Genomic DNA, 16,454 nt, shown 5'->3' on the forward strand with positions numbered 1-16,454 from the left:
AAGCAGGAAAGCACAAGAGCCTTAAGGCTAGTTCCAGAACTTTTTTTTTTTTTTTTTTTTTTTTTAATTGTAATTCTAACAATCATTTTATTAAAATACAGATGAATCACTGACTTGTGATGCTATTGTTTCTGTTTCTTCAGTCATATCTCCTCCTGTTTTCCTGCTTTAGTGATGCAGGCGTCTCTCTTACACCATCATCACTTTCTCCACTTCACCTTTAGGTAAACTTGCTTATTTGCAAAGATAAGTAGAAGCATGACAGTATGTGGATGATCCAGAGTCATTAACAAACACACAGAACAAAGTTTGCACAGGTTTTCTGTAATTTTGTGTGTGCACGTGTTTTTTGTTTGCACAGGACAATGATGTTTCCATACACATACTGAATGAGGACCAATGTTTTTGAATGAAAACTGGATCTACTTAGTTCTGCCTGTATTTTCTTCACATGTCTACACTGATATGACTGCACAATTTTAAGAGTTTAAGCAGCCATAGAGGGAACGGTGCCACTACACCTTGGAAGATGAGGGCCGATTCAAACTTTTTATATTTTGTGTTTAATATAACTGACAATGACTAGGAAACCTAAAAAAGATGATACAACACATTAACACACAGAGTATATAATAACACAAATAATCGTACTGGCGATGATTGCTCGTATTAGGTGAATTAAAATCCACCAAGAATGCATTTAAGGTTTTGTTTCTTTCATTACACTTTCAGTTGACATGTGCTTTTCAAACGTTATATTTAAACTGTTTAATATAGTGGTCATTCCATCCACCCACCTTTTATCTTTAATAGTTTTTTAGATGTTGGTGAAAAAAGTGTTCATGACAGTGTAGATTTCTGGTATTTTGTGTAAATTTAAACATGTAACAATTCAATTATTTCTAATAATAAAAAAAGTGTGAAACTGACGTTAGACTTGTGTTTGGAAATGAACCACCCCATGTTGTGTAGCTTTGTGGATTTTATACTTACTGGATACATACTTATTTATTATATAGGCTGTACAGTACATAAAATGAAAAAATTGCATGTTTTATGTAACTGAAATGTTTAATCAGGTAGATTAAAGAAAATAATGTTACAAAGTATATTTATATGAAACATGTGTACACTTACTGCGTTTGATGTATTTTAATGATATAATGTAACACATGCAACAGGAAAAAAGCCAAACTCTGTGAGGTTTTTTTTATGTGTTCATTTTTGTGCACAACATCTGAAATCAGTCTGTCAATTCAGGCATTAGTGCTCAACCATCTCAGCTGTTGGTCAAATGCTTTTTCCATCAAACTCAGGTCATAAAACCCCAATATTTTACTTTATTAAATCCCTGTGATTCGTTGCTTTGTTGTGACTCTTTGGACATACTGAAGAATGAGATTCGCACTTATTGTTTTACACGTTAACATGAAATACAGTCCTTATAAAGGAAAGCTTTCTTCTTGTTTTTAGTCACTTCATCAAAGACCTCCCAAAACATCTGTATGGTGAGGTGGTCTGCACTTTATTCACCTTCATAATGTGTGTTCTAATCATAGTGAAAGAGACTGTTAGATATACCAAAGATAACTCATTCACAATAATGGGATGTGATAAAAGAATTGCAGACAAATTACATCTTTGTGTCACTAACAGCTGTTTATCTGTTTCAGCTTTTCCCAGTCACTGAAGTCTTTGCCCACCATCACTTCTTGCAGCTCCTTTGGCCTGAAGAGTTTCACCAAATCCCGCTCACACACCAGGAAGAAGCCTCTCTTGAACTCCTGAAACACATTCTCCCCTGATGTGTTGAAGGCATGATTCACGTAGGCATCCACAAACTCCTTCCTGTTTGGAAGATAAAAGTAGTGATTTACATCCACACTTTGGTCAAATCATGAACTGTTCTGTTCCATTTTGTTTAAAGAGTGGTCGCTTTATATCTCTGCCACTGATATTTTACTGTGGTTACTTGTCCCATGGTAATTCATTGTGTAGAAACCTGAAAATTTGTGGTGTGCTTCAAGGATATGCATTCGACCTCTTTCTGTTAGATGCTTCACATTGGCCACAAACGAGTTTATGTAATAAAGCTTTGTTTCTTTGTAGATGATATGCGGTTATATATTTCTGTAAACTGACTTTACAGATCAGCTGCATTTGTAGGCTGATCTAGAGTTATTAGATTAGATTAGATCATAATAAGTGATGACTTGTTATTATCTATAGCATCTGTCTGGCTGGAAGAAACTATGCTTGCTTTTTTAACATATACTATGAAAAACATTTTTTTCAAATATATGTCCCAGCTTTCATCACTTGTGACTCTATTGTACTACTGTACTCTTTCTTCTTCAAATCGTGTTAAGGAAACCTCAGACTGCAGTAATTAGGGATTTACTGACACCAGGTAAGCAATGTTTAGTGTAAAATACACTTTTTTATTGTTCCAACAAATAACCAATGTTACATATGTTAAAGATTTATTATTGGAAATAATTCAACCCCACCAGAATTAAACAAAACACAAAGAATAAAGTGATAAATAATACAGAAGTGCTCTATTGGATTGTATTACATAGTCAGATGTTTATAGCAATATAGTAGTTATAAAGCAATACATTCTCCTGTTCATGTTTGTCTGAGCATAAAAATTAGATTTGATTCATAAGAATTATAATGCAGCAGTAACTTAAATTATTGGATAAATTATGACATATTAAGAAAAGTCAGATAATTCTAAAGTGCCGTATGATGCTGATGCTGTTACACAGCAGTCTTATGTAGGGATGTTGAATTTTTTGAAAAAGATACATGTTACAAAGTCAAGTTGTGCATTTTCTATAGTGTAATATTAATGTAATACAGTGTAAATTATCCTGAGGTACCACAGGAAAAAAAAGATGAGTTCCCAGAGTAAAAATAAATCTCATCCCTCCTCCTCAGCTCAGACACAGTGCACGCTCCTTTAGAGCTGCATACGATCCACCATCACAGTGTGAAATCTGTATCTGCTAGCAGGGCCTCTGTCAGTCTGTCTCGCATGATCTCCTTAGTTGAGTAAAAAGGCAGATACAGATTAGAGTGACATGTCTCTGACTCAGGGAAGTGCTGATCACAGGTGCCACTCTGAAACTGCACCTTCATCTTGACCTGGTCGATGCCAAGAATAGGAGCTCTCCTGTAACCAGTCAGGAACCCTGATGAACAACAATGGAAAGAAAATATAATTTTACTTAATTAATGATAGTTAGACAGCTATCAATGTCAGTATATTGTGAAAAAGCTCATCAATATCCAAAAAATTCTATAGGAAGATAGCACTGCTCATCATTTTTGGTCATTTGGTTGGCTCACCTAAGCTAGCTTATACTAAAAATGTTATCTCATTAAGCAAATAATTAACAACGTTTTAGTAAATTTGAAAACTTTTACATACATCTTATCATCATCACATCACAGGAAAAAGTATTTTTGCATATTTGTCACATTTATGTGTAAAAAGTAAATACAAAACACAATTGTTAATTTATCATTTCATTCATTAAGGGAAAAATTATTCAAGCCTAGCTGGCCCTATGTGAAAAAGCAATTGACCTCTAAATGTATTAACTGGTGGAAGCATCCTGGCAGCAAGAACTGCAGTCAAGTGTTTGTGATAACTGGTAATGAATCTTTACATAGCTTTGGGAGGAATTTCGGCCCACTTTCCTTGGCATACGTTTTTGTACTTTGAACAAGCATAATAAAAACAGAATCAGGGCCCAGTGCAAAAACACATGGCTTTTTTAAAAGGCTTAACCAGGCTATGAAGAATCTTTCATTTGACTGAAATATTGTTATTAAGGTATATTCGTCAGATCTGCAATAAGCCGGGTACTGACCTATTCAAATTATAGTAAGAGAGTCACTACGTTGTCATTATACTTAAAATCATCTGTCAGAATTTGAGGTGTTGTGTCTCTTTTGCATTTGATGACTAACTCAAACATAAAGCAGCTTTACAGTATATTAATCAGAACAATGCTGCTCTCTAATATATCTTGGTAAAGTGCAGAAAAATCTAATGTTTTATATGATACAGTGTGATTTCAGTAACATATCATAATGGAGGCTTCAGCAAGTACTTACGAAGGAAATCTTTCCTCTGCTCTTCAGTTAGTTCATCAAATACCTCCCAAAACATCTGTATGGTGGGGTGGCGGTCATGATATTTCCAACCATAACTTGTGTTCTGAAAACAGTGAAAATGACTGTTATAATAGAGTTTTTAAAGTCAGGCATATATACACTATGTTGCCAAAAGTATTCCCTAACCCAGGGGTCAGCAACCTTTAAGACCCAAAGAGCCATTTGGACCCGGGTTCAACGTAAAAGAAAACACTGGGAGCCGCAAATACTTTTTGACATCTACAATGAAGATAATATATATTGTTTTTTACCTTTATGCTTTGTGTGAAAAACTAAGGTGTGTTGCTTATGAAATCCATGAAGTGCTACAGAGAAAGTTACATTTTATTAATGTAATTAACACATTTTGAACTCTTAAAGAAACATAACAAAAGGAAAGACACCCAGCTGAACTAAAATGATCCATGTAGCAAACAAAAACTGTGAGCCGCCACCCTTATATCGCCTTTGGGCTTTTGGAGCCTTGACCTCACTTTTAAAAAATAATTGGAAAAAAAGCACTATGCTGCTAAAAAAAGAAAAATAGATATTTGCAAAATTCTGCCTAAATATGTATTTTACCTGGTTAATGTGTGTGGCGGGGCGTGGTCTGCAGGGGAGGCGGACGCACCTGAGCGCCACCCGCAATCACACCTCGCCGCCTTAACGTCTGTGCCATCTATGCTGTTGTGTTGTTGTTGCTATGTGTTGGGCTGTGAGCTGAAAAGCTACAGCCGGCTGTATGCGTACAGCAACCGTGTGTGAAAAGTGGTCAATAAAGAGATGCTGAAAAGCACGTTCATGGAGACATCGTCGGGTCTGCCATGGTATGTTTACAATGGGACTTCTGCTCCTGAACCTCTGCGCACAGCGTCTGCAAATCGGGGCTGTACGAAGTCACTTTCATCTTCACGCAGGACTGTAAGCTGTCATCTGTGAGGCGTGAGCGGCGTTTGTTTTTAACATAGTTCACGGTGGAGAACAGCTGCCGACATAATGTGGATCCGAAGATCCATAATTGGCCTACCTGGGGTTGAAAGTCTCGATAAATGCACGGCGTTTCGGCGGGTACACCGGCTTCCGCGAGTGTGGCGCTTATTTTGAGCGATGAAAAAATAATAAAATATAATTTTATTTTTATATTTCAATATCACAATAATCTTCCAATGTAGAACTACAAGTTGAAAAAAGAACTAACATAAATAAAATACACTTCAGTTAAATACTTTTAATTTATTTTCCCAAGCCACGCAGAGCCGCACTATACGGACTAAAGAGCCGCAGGTTGCCGACCCCTGCTCTAATCCATCCAAATCATTGAAATTGAAATTTCCTCGCTATTAAATATTCCATAGTCAGCTGTTAGTGATATTAAAACAAAGTGGAAGTAATTGGAAATGACAGCTAGTCAACTGATGCTAAGGCTCATAGTGCACTTAAGTCACCAATGTCTGCAGTCTGCTATTGTTACAGATGTCCAAACTTCATTGGTTTCCATGGCTGAGCAGCTGCATCCCAGCCTTACATTGGCAAACACAATGCAAAGCGTCAGATGGAGTGATTTAAGCATCTCAACACTGGACTCTAAAGCAGTGGAGATGTGTTTACTGGAGTGACGAATCACACTTCTCTGACTGGCAATCCGATGGATGTGTCAGGGTTTGGTGGTTGCCAGAAGTACTTGTCTGACTGCACTGTGCCAAGTGTAAAGTGTGGTGGAGGGGCGGTTTTGTTGTGGGGCTGTTTATCAGGAGTTGGGTTCGCCCCCTTAGTGGAGATGAAAGGAACTCTTAATGCTTCAGCATATCAAGACAATTTCATGCTTCCAGTTTGGGGATGGCCACTTTCTGTTCCAACATGGCTGGGCACCAGTGCACAATACAAGGTCCATAAAGACATGGAAGAGCGAGTTTGGTGTAGAAGAACTGGACTAGCCTGCACAGAGTCCTGACCTCACCCTGATAGAACATATTTGGGATGAATTAGAGCAGCACCTATGAGCCAGGCCTTCTCCTCCAACATCAGTGTCTGACACCACAAATGCACTTCTGGAAGAATAGTCAAAAAATTCACATAAACACACCTAAACCTTGTGGAAAGCTTTCCCAGAAGAGTTGAAGCAGTTATAGCTGCGAAGGGTGGGCTGACTATTGTATTATACTATCATACAAAAGTCTGGATTAAGACTGAGATGTGACTCAAGTTCATATTTGTGTTAAAGCAGCCGACTGAATGCTTTTGGCAGTACACAGTTATTGTGCTACAGGACAGCTGTGAAACTACAGCCTGTGTCTGTTTGGCTGAATGTACCTGTTTGAACTTTTCCCAGTCATACACGTCCTGGCCGACCAGCACTCCCTGCAGCTCCTCTGGTCGAAACAGCCTCACCAAATCCTGCTCACACACCAGGAAGAAGCCTCGCTTGAACTCCTGGAACAGACTCTCCACTGATGTGTTGAAGGCATGATTCACATAGGCCTCCACAAACTCCTTCCTGTTTAGGAGGGAAAATGTTAAATTAGCAAATATTTCACAGAGACAAAGGTGCTGCAGATGAACCTCACAAACACTTCATGTTTTATATGCTTACTTATTTTGACTTGTCAGTGGCTTTCCAGGAGTTTGAGGATCCAGGTCAACATATGTTCCATCCCAGATTATCTGTAAATTAGTTATAAATCAGATGAGTTTAGCTGCAAAACCTGAGAATGAGACAGATTACTGATCATCTTCTATAGTAAAACACATACCAAAAAGTCCATGTAGAGATTATCCAGAACATCATCTTCATAGTTTAAGATGGTCTGCAGACTCCTTTAAAGAAATTAAAACAAAAAGTTGTATCAAAAGAAGTTCAACTATGTACATTTTACAGCAGCCACAAGTTACTGTAACTTTTGACACACCACAACTTAAAATACATCCATCCATACATTTTCTTCTGCTTGTCCAGGGCCAGGCTGTGGGACCAGCAGCAGCATGTGTTACTGAAATGAAATGGATACTTACCGTCCTACAGTCGGGCTGAACTCCTTCATATCCTCCAGTATCGGCTCTAAACCGAGTAGCTTCTTGAACAGAACCAGTGGGAATGGTAAGTGTATGATACACTGGTTGTACAAGGCCAAGCCACACAGTAGTCCAAACAGGAAGAAGTTTCTCTTGCTCTCCTCTGTTGCCTGCATTAATAAAAATTCACTTTGGTTTATTTTTGGTTCATTATTGCTTATCGTTTAAATTTTAATCTTTTAACCAATTTTATACAGTTGGTGGGTTCAGTTTTAAAGTCTTACATTGGAGGGAAACCATGCCAGGGTTTTGGAGTCATTGAGCATGAACATCCCAGATTCTTCTGACACCATTTTAAGAAACAGGTGGTGAAAAAGGTCTCGTTTGTAGACATCTTTGATGTTTGGATCCTCATCAAAATGGACCTGAGAAATATAAATATTAGAGATGCTTCTGGAAAGAACAGTTGCAGAAGAATGGCTATGCATTAATCATCAGGTGAAAATCAATCAAATATTCACCACAAGTGGCTTCTTGAAGTCGCTGTGAGCAGTAGCTGCCAGCTCTCTGAAGGTGCTTTCGAAAAGTGATGCGCGCTGCAGGTGCAGTTTAAAAAATTTGGGTTTTGACTGGGGAATCCATCCGTAAGGAAAAACAAAAAGCATCTGTGGAGGCGCCTGCTGTTCATTCTGCAAGACAAAACAAAGCATCATGATTTTAAAATAAATTCTCTATCTAAATTCCAATTGTGATATATATAAGGCAGCTGGTGAACCACGTGAGCTAGACTGGCTCTTGCTTCTGTTCTGAGGTTCTGAAACTGACGCCTGCCTGAACTGTGAGTGAAAAGAGTGCTGAGAGAACTAAAACAAATAAAACAACAAAATGTTGGACTCTTCTGCACCACTGAGGGCAGCTGCTGATTTATGATTGTATTCTGTTAGTTTATTTTCTGTTGTGACTCCTTTGTTTTTTATAGATGGTTGTTTTGTCTGTTATATAAAACTGCTGAATAGTGTAGCTTTAAAGTGCGATCATTAATACACACTAATGCAGACTGGAAAATTACAAATTCTGCTATTGTTTTCCTGTAACAGGGTGGTGAAGTTACCTGAGTGAATGCAGAATTCATGTCAAAAACCAGTTTCTTTGATTTCAGATCCATCACAAATGGGTACTTGCAAAGAATCACAGGCAGATCATCTGCATTCTGGAAAAACAAAGAAACAACCCACATAAACAGTTAGTGAGCTTAACAGTGTGTTAACATGAATGAGTCATTTGGTGGGTTGACTGCCATCTTAGCAGGTTCAACGTACTTGTTGTCAGCTGACCTCACCTTGAGTTTTGACTTTGTTCGCCAACGTTTGAGATCCTCCTTTAGAAACATCTGGCTAAGCTCGAGGCAAAAAGTTGTTTCTGGGATTTTCTTGTTTATCTCATTGGTCTTAAAACAAGAAGTGGTAGTATTTGTTATACTGGCTGTGTGAAAATCCAACTTTTTTTGTTGAAAAGCTGAGCAGTAATACATTTAATTAAATTTTGATAATTTGTGATACTGACATAGTACATATGCTGGAGGATTAGCAGTACGTTTCTGGCTTGAGCGTCGCAAGAAACAGACTTAAAGATTGGAATCCACGAGTGGGCCGTCTTCCACACCTGAACATATCTGATCATGTCGGAGGGTGACAGTGAGGACCACCATTCCCCTGAGGATGACAAAGTTACAGTCAGCTCTTCACTGGCTGATATCATGGATTAAGAAGTCTAGAGTGTTCGTTAGAATAAAATGCTATCATTTAATACATTGATGCATTTAAACAGTATATACTAATCCAATAAATACACTTTTAATAGACGTGCTGAAGATTTTAAAGTTGTTAAAGTCTGCCTAAATACACTCAACAAAAATATAAACGCAACACCTTTGTTACTGCTCCCATTCCCCATGGGATGGACGTAGAGACCTAAAAGTCATTCCAGATACACAATATAACCATCCCTCCCAAACAGTGGTCACAAATCAGTCCAAATGTGTGGTAGTGGGCACATCTGCTATATTGAGATAATCCATCCCACCTCACAGGTGTGCCACATCAGGATGCAGATCTGACATCATGAGTAGTGCACAGGTGTACCTCAGACTGCCCACAACAAAAGGCCACCCTGGAATGTGCAGTTTTGTCTCACAGCAAAATGCCACAGATGCCACAAGCAATGAGGGAGCGTGCAATTGGCATGCTGACAGCAGGAATGTCAACCAGATCTGTCGCCCGTGCATTGAATGTTCATTTCTCAACCATAAGCCGTCTCCACAGGCGTTTCAGAGAATATGGCAGCACATCCAACCGGCCTCACAACCGCAGACCTCGTGTAACCACACCAGCCCAGGACCTCCACATCCAGCAGGTTCACCTCCAAGATCGTCTGAGACCAGCCACCCAGACAGCTGCTGGAACAATTGGTTTGCACAACCAAACAATTTCTGCACAAACTGTCAGAAACCGCTCAACTGCATGCCCGTCGTCCTCATCGGGGTCTTGACCTGACTCCAGCTCGTCGCCGTAACAGACTTGTGTGGGCAAATGCTCACATTCGATGGCGTCTGGCACGTTGGAGAGGTGTGCGCTTCACGGATGAATCGTGGTTCACATTGTTCAGGGCAGATGGCAGCTGAGAATGTCCCAGTTCTTGCATGGCCAGCATACTCACCGGACATGTCACCCATTGAGCATGTTCGGGATGTGCTTGACCGGCGTATACGACAGCGTGTACCAGTTCCCACGAATATCCAACAACCTCGCACAGCCATTGAAGTGGAGTGGACCAACATTCCACAGGCCACAATTGACAATCTGATAGACTCCATGCGACGATGTGTTGCACTGCATGAGGCAAATGGTGGTCACACCAGATACTGACTGGTTCTGGGTCCCCAGACCCCCAATAGCGCAAAAAACTGCACATTCCAGGGTGGCCTTTTGTTGTGGGCAGTCTGAGGTACACCTGTGCACTACTCATGATGTCAGATCAGCATCCTGATGTGGCACACCTGTGAGGTGGGATGGATTATCTCAATATAGCAGATGTGCCCACTACCACACATTTGGACTGATTTGTGACCACTGTTTGGGAGGGATGGTTATATTGTGTATCTGGAATGACTTTTAGGTCTCTACGTCCATCCCATGGGGAATGGGAGCAGTAACAAAGGTGTTGCGTTTATATTTTTGTTGAGTGTATATGCCTGAACAACAGACTTTAAAATTGCTTTAAAAACAATTAAATTACATTAAATAATAATTGAGTTGTGACATAATTATGAGCTCTAAATTGCAAAGCTTCAGCAAGGTTTTGGACTAATTCCTCAGATTTGTTAAATTAGTTGTTAGTTTAGTGTTTTTTGCATAGGTGAGATTGTGTTATGGGAAATGCATTAACTGCTTTGAGAACTGTTGGAGTTGGATAGAATGATGTTGATGTGAGAACTGCACTAAAGTCGGGACAGTCAGTAAGCAAAATAGTAGGTGTCACCGTACCTAAAATCTGGACGCTTTCATTGGGGAGTCGTTGCATGGTAGCAGCAACTGCATCAGCAAGCCTTTTGCTCTGTTGCCATCTGCATTTCTGTATGCATGCATGCAGAAGTTCATTGAGAAGCAGGAAGATCCTCAATCCTTCCACTCCCACAGGGTTCATATCAACAGATGGAAGCAGCTGCAGAACAGCAGTCTCAGCCTGCTGATGCAACTTGTTATTAATTAAAGGTTTAATTAAAGTCCACTTCTTACTTTTTTAGTTAATTACTCATCAGGTTACAAACGTGTGTTAGTCACATTCCAGTTCAATACCTCTGCAAAAACAACATCTTGCATCACCAGCTTCTCAAAACTTTGCCGTGCAAGTGACAAGTCCAAACCGGAGTACGTTGGTGAAGTTTGGAAATGTTTATCTTTGCTGACATGAAGAAAATGACAAATGTGTATCTTCAAATGTTGAATTCAACAGATATAAAGAAGTCATGATCATGCTCATAAATGGTGTTCTTACCTCCTGTCAAGAAAGCTTTGATTCATACAGGATGGAGATGTGAGCATCCTGTGAATTTCCCTGCGAAGAGTTCATGAGGTTAGTCAGTAACACTAAGACTACAGTGTACATGCTGTGCAGCAAACCAGTTACAAACAACAACAATAACAGCTGCTTTTGTGTTAGACTTACTCTTTTAGATTTTTCCACAGCTTTGGATTATATGCAGAGACCCATTTGTCAATCATGTTATCAATAGAGTGTTCTGTCACCTTGTTCTTTGTGCCACTGCCTGACTCGTGATCAGCGCCCTGTGAAAGAAGCAAAGGTTCATGTTTGGTTTAGACACATGACCTCACAAGTAGATATAACTGGTAAAGCCATGTTTACATCCTCCCACAGGTATCCTTACTGCACTGTATGCATTTGTGCTGGTACCTCATTAGGCGTGCGTGTTGCAAATGAAGTGTTTCCTCCTGCATAGATGTTAGAAATGTCTAGAATAAAAACAGATGAGAAATTATCTACCTAAGAGTCAACTGTACTGTATGGGATGGTTTTTCAGTTCCAGAAAGAAATATAAGATATAGCGACTTGCTCTTACAGTGGGCTTAATTTGTGACATTTAGTCAATAAACCTTTTTGTTGTTAACTGTGGTTAACTTGGTTATTTGGATCAAATTCAGGTCCAGTTTTATTTGCTTAAATTTTTTTTTCATCAGCACTTTAAAAACATACAGCAGAAAACCTAAAACCTGCCGTGAGTTCATGACATTTATTTTTTGGATTATTTTAAGTTTTCCAGTATTTGATGCGTGGCCACACATTTTGTCTATGATTATATTCAAGCCCTTATAGTCAGAATTACAAATTATTTTAAACTAAGGCTTTACCCAATTATCTATTGGGCTATTGGCTCATCCGTGTTACACCTGCAGCAAGTGCAAAGCCCAACAGTGCAGCTCCTCACTGGTTTCAGAAGACTCAGTACCTCTGAGTAGCACTTTTTATTGTTGCATAGTGAATATATGTGTGTGTGTCTTTGTCAGGTTTATAACCTCTATCTATACAGTTGGATGTGACACACCTTAATTATTACTCTAACAATAAAATTATTTAATTGTTATTGTTATTTTTGTGAAATTGTAAATTGAATCGACTCTTCTGTTCAGATAAATGTATTTACCATGTGGCAGTTGCACAGGTAGTGGCACTGATGCCTGAGTCTCTTCTCCACGTCCCAGCTGCCCTTGTTCATTACACCCAAACGAGTACACCTTCTTGGATTCTGTCAGTACCAGTGTGTGGTAGCTGATTGAGAAAAGAGTGCATGAAAAGGAAAGTCCACAATGTAAAACATGCTTTTTCAAAGGTTTTAAACATCTGTGTTTTTGGTGGACCTCAGTATGATCACTCTGAAGATATAAGACAGAAGTTGAAGTTTCCTGTTTGCTCAGCAGTAAACGCTTTTCTTTTTCAATTATTTATGATATAATAATAATTAAATGTTACCTCCCACATGCAACCTTTGTGACCTTTGCCCCCCAGAGCTCTGCAACAAGCCGAGGACGCTGTTCATTTTGTAACGAGTTGTGGCCAAGCTGTCCATATTGACCAGAGCCAAATGTAAACACTGCACCGTCCTGAGAACCAGACAACAGTTCATATTAATTTTTTCCATGTACATATAGTTATCTCAGGAGTTTGTGGAAAAGCAATTAGAAGCCAAAGAATAAGAAACAAAAAGGCGCTTTCATAATTAATGCAAAATGATCAATGATGGCATGAAAGTACTGGAATTTCTTTCAAATTAAAAAACAGACAAATAAAATAAACCTCAATATAAATAACTGGAGTCAACTTTAAACAAAAAAAATAAAAAAGAACACAGATCGAGTGTATATCAAATATCATGCATTCATCTATTATTTCCTCCTGTAAAGCAACCTTCAAATTAAAGCGTAAAGTAATTTGAAAGAAGCGCAAAGAAAACAAAAAACAAAGATTATGGAAATAAACATGGAAACAACGACAAAGACCACAACTGAAATACTGAGTTCAACACTTCACACAACAAAATACATCTTCTGACATCTATCAATGTTTTAATCACAGCTCATTTAAATCATAGTCAGCATTTAATTGTTTCTCTGCTTGTTCTGGTGGTACAATTTTATGTGAGCCTGTTAACTGTTGTTGACTCACCTTTGTCAGAGCGGCGGTGTGGTCCTTCCCACAGGAAATGGAAACAGTTTTCTTCATGTTTAGGTAATGAACCGGAGTCGGTGTATGTCTGTCTATGAGAAAAAAGAAAATACTGAATATTGCATGTATATTTTGATACCTGCACCTTGAGTACATATACATCAGATTCCTTCTGGGAACCACACTTCAGTGCGATATTTACAGATATTGACAGATATTGACAGATACTGAGAGTGAGATATTTAAACTTTCATTGTAGTACCTTGTGTGTCACCCAGTCCAAGCTGTCCACAGTCATTTCTGCCACAGCTAAACACTCCTCCAGAGACAGAGAGGGCGAAGCTCTGCTCTCCACCTGCAGCGACCTGGACCACTGGGATCGCTGACAAAGATCTGACATGCTGGGGTGAATTCACGTATTGCTCGTTTGTGCCCAGACCCAGCTGCCCCCTGGAGTCCTGGCCCCAAGTATACAACTGACCATCTGTGAGGAAAATCAACATAATACTTTTCTATCATATTAAACTCCTAAATCCACTAAACCTGTGAAAAGGATTCGTTTTCATTCAGGTTCACAAGCCTTTTCTTGCTTACTACATACTTCACGCTACCTTTTGTCAAAACGACTGTATGCTGGCTCCCACAAGTCACCTGAGACACCTGTTTGTTGCGCAGTGCTTCTGGTGTGCTGACAGAACACATGCAAGAAGTGATCAAACTCTTCTGTGATTACAACGGCAGGTTATTGTGAATTCAACTGGAAATTGAAGGACGATCCCTTAAAAGCTGAAGCTGCAAATCTTTGACCTCACCTGGGACTGAAAGGAGGGCGAGCTTGATCCACACAAAAAACGATGCCGCTTTCAGACAGAATCCTCACCACATCTTCACCACAACTCACAGCCTCAATCTTCTCTTCGCATTTCACAATCTCTGCAGATTTACACACAGAGCAGGTCATAGTGGATCAACACAGGCAGAGAAGTGAAATTGAGACAGAGACATAAAGCTGATACTCACTCTGTTTCCCTCTCACTCTTCCCTCATCTTGGCTCTCAACTGTGTGAATGATGTAAACATCCCCATTTCTTTTAATGAAGGCAAGCAGTCTGTGACCTGCTGAAAGATCTGTGACTTGAAAGCTGAGGTTTAAAGAGCGTACTCCATCAGCAGGTGAAATATTTGAGGGTCTTTTCAAGCGAAAGCCCTGCTGCCAGTCCTCTCCCCATGAAAACATGATGCTAAAATGACTGTGCAGTACAAGCAGCTGCTTTTTATGACTCAGGTGGAAGTATGAAACGAAACCTGACTGGTTTATTGAGCAAAGTCAGCTGTGAGAAAACAAAACTTACAAACAATAAAAACACCACACCTAGTGAGTCACTGGCACGTGGTTTATTACCTTAGCTGGAAAACCAAAAACGAAACTGGAGTTGACGTGTGCAGATTTTGCATGACAGCAACATATTTACCTATACTGAGCAAGTCATTCGCATGAGTCACGAAGTTACTCTGCATTTGGTGTTTTCTGAAGGAGGTGTGGCTTTTACCCTAAATAACAAGAAAATGCGTGAGGATGTTAAATGTTAAGTATACCAGGTGTGCAAGATATCATTTATCCTTATCCTTATTTTCTGTCATACATACCATCACAATGATGCTCATATTTAACATGACCTAAGATTCAGACAATGGTGTCATTATACGTACAAGTAATCGCTGTGAGCTAAAAGCTTGTAAGTACTTTGTTCCAGACTGTTTCTTTAAACTCTTGGCTCTGTATGATGTCAGTGAGACCAGGTATTCCAAATATTATGATCTTGGTGTCACGATCCTGGGTCTTATGACCCAGTGTTTTGAGTTTAGTTTATTTGGATGTTTATATGATTAAGCTCATGAGTTTTTCTAGTTCTTTGTTATTAGATTCCCCTTGTGTGTTCCAACCCCTGTTAAGTCTCCCTTGCCCTTCATGTGTTTCATGTCTGTTATGTTGTCAAGTTCATGTAGTCATGTCTGCGTTTCATTATGTTTCCTATTTTATTTTCTAAGAGGTTCTGTGTTTTGTTTTACTCTTTCCCTGTGGCGTTGTTATGTCCACGTTGTGTCTACTGTGCCTTTCTGTCCCATGTTTCAGGTCCCTATGTTCTGTCTTCTCAGTTGCTGTTAAGTTTGCATGTCTAGAGTTCAGTCAGTGTGTTTCCTGTTTTACTTTGAAGGTCCATGTCTCATGTGAGTGTTTCTAGTTTTGCTTCCCTTGTCTCGTCCAGTCTGATTACTCCCAGCTGTGCTCTCCTTCTGTGTCTCATTCCCTCGTTATCCCTCTGTGTATTTAAGCCCTGTGTTTCTCTTTGTCAGTGTTGTGGTCTCGCGCATAGCTGTGTGAGTTGCCATGTGTTTTCACGTATGAGTTAGTTGCAGTTTTCCCCAGTTTAGTTTGTTCTTTGTTTCCTTCCCAAGCCTGCAATAAAGCAGTGTTTTGAGTTCACTTTTGTGTCTGTGAGTTTTGCGTTTGGGTCCTTCTCTTGCCTGCACACAGCCGAAACATGACACTTTGGCACACAGCTGTGGCTGAGGATGGAGACTCCACCCACCTATTGTTCAAATCTTTTGTTTGTGGAAGCAGCCAAACAGAGCGATCCTGGTTTAAAGGGAAGGGGTTGGATTATTCTGAAGCAAGAATAACAATATTGAGAAGGAAATGAGCAAAGTGGGTCACTTTTCAGGTAACTCCAAGTAAAACTTTAATAGTAAATCCACATCTGGAAAACAGAACAGTGTAGTTTATGTTGAAAACGAACATTCTTTTTTACATAATGCAAAGTTTTTCATAAAATGTTGCAAATCTTTACTTACATATGTTAACATTGGCAACACTGGCAACATTGTATAAGTGTGGCTGATTATGATTTAGAGAGTGCAGTTTATTTGTGTATTTTCTGAGCTGTAACATTTAGGGGAAAAAACTATGAAATACTGACAGACTTTCTCCAAATTTTATAATCTAATATTACCTATTTACACTTAATAAAAATATACAC

The 16,454-nt window shown here is 39.2% G+C and overlaps 1 protein-coding gene across 1 annotated transcript; it reads right to left on the bottom strand.

The window, feature by feature from the left end:
- Positions 1 to 2,510: 2,510 nt before the first annotated feature.
- On the bottom strand, positions 2,511 to 14,653 carry LOC146706531 (putative E3 ubiquitin-protein ligase HERC3). The gene is made up of 23 exons (XM_085464715.1): positions 14,437 to 14,653; positions 14,229 to 14,349; positions 14,028 to 14,104; positions 13,679 to 13,900; positions 13,417 to 13,508; positions 12,724 to 12,854; positions 12,398 to 12,522; positions 11,650 to 11,708; positions 11,404 to 11,522; positions 11,233 to 11,292; positions 11,034 to 11,139; positions 10,722 to 10,920; positions 8,743 to 8,891; positions 8,519 to 8,626; positions 8,291 to 8,389; positions 7,701 to 7,868; positions 7,464 to 7,604; positions 7,180 to 7,349; positions 6,921 to 6,984; positions 6,761 to 6,831; positions 6,481 to 6,664; positions 4,132 to 4,234; positions 2,511 to 3,200 (listed from the first exon to the last, which is right to left on the bottom strand). The coding sequence occupies exons 1-23, from the start codon at positions 14,651 to 14,653 to the stop codon at positions 2,992 to 2,994; spliced, it is 2,994 nt and encodes a 997-aa protein (XP_085320841.1). The 3' UTR covers positions 2,511 to 2,991.
- Between the last annotated feature and the right edge of the window lie 1,801 nt (positions 14,654 to 16,454).

The sequence above is a fragment of the Copadichromis virginalis genome, linkage group LG7, assembly GCF_057382275.1.
Source record: "Copadichromis virginalis isolate Kocher_CV1m ecotype Utaka linkage group LG7, C_Virginalis_male_GT1.1, whole genome shotgun sequence".
Classification (NCBI taxonomy): domain Eukaryota; kingdom Metazoa; phylum Chordata; class Actinopteri; order Cichliformes; family Cichlidae; genus Copadichromis; species Copadichromis virginalis.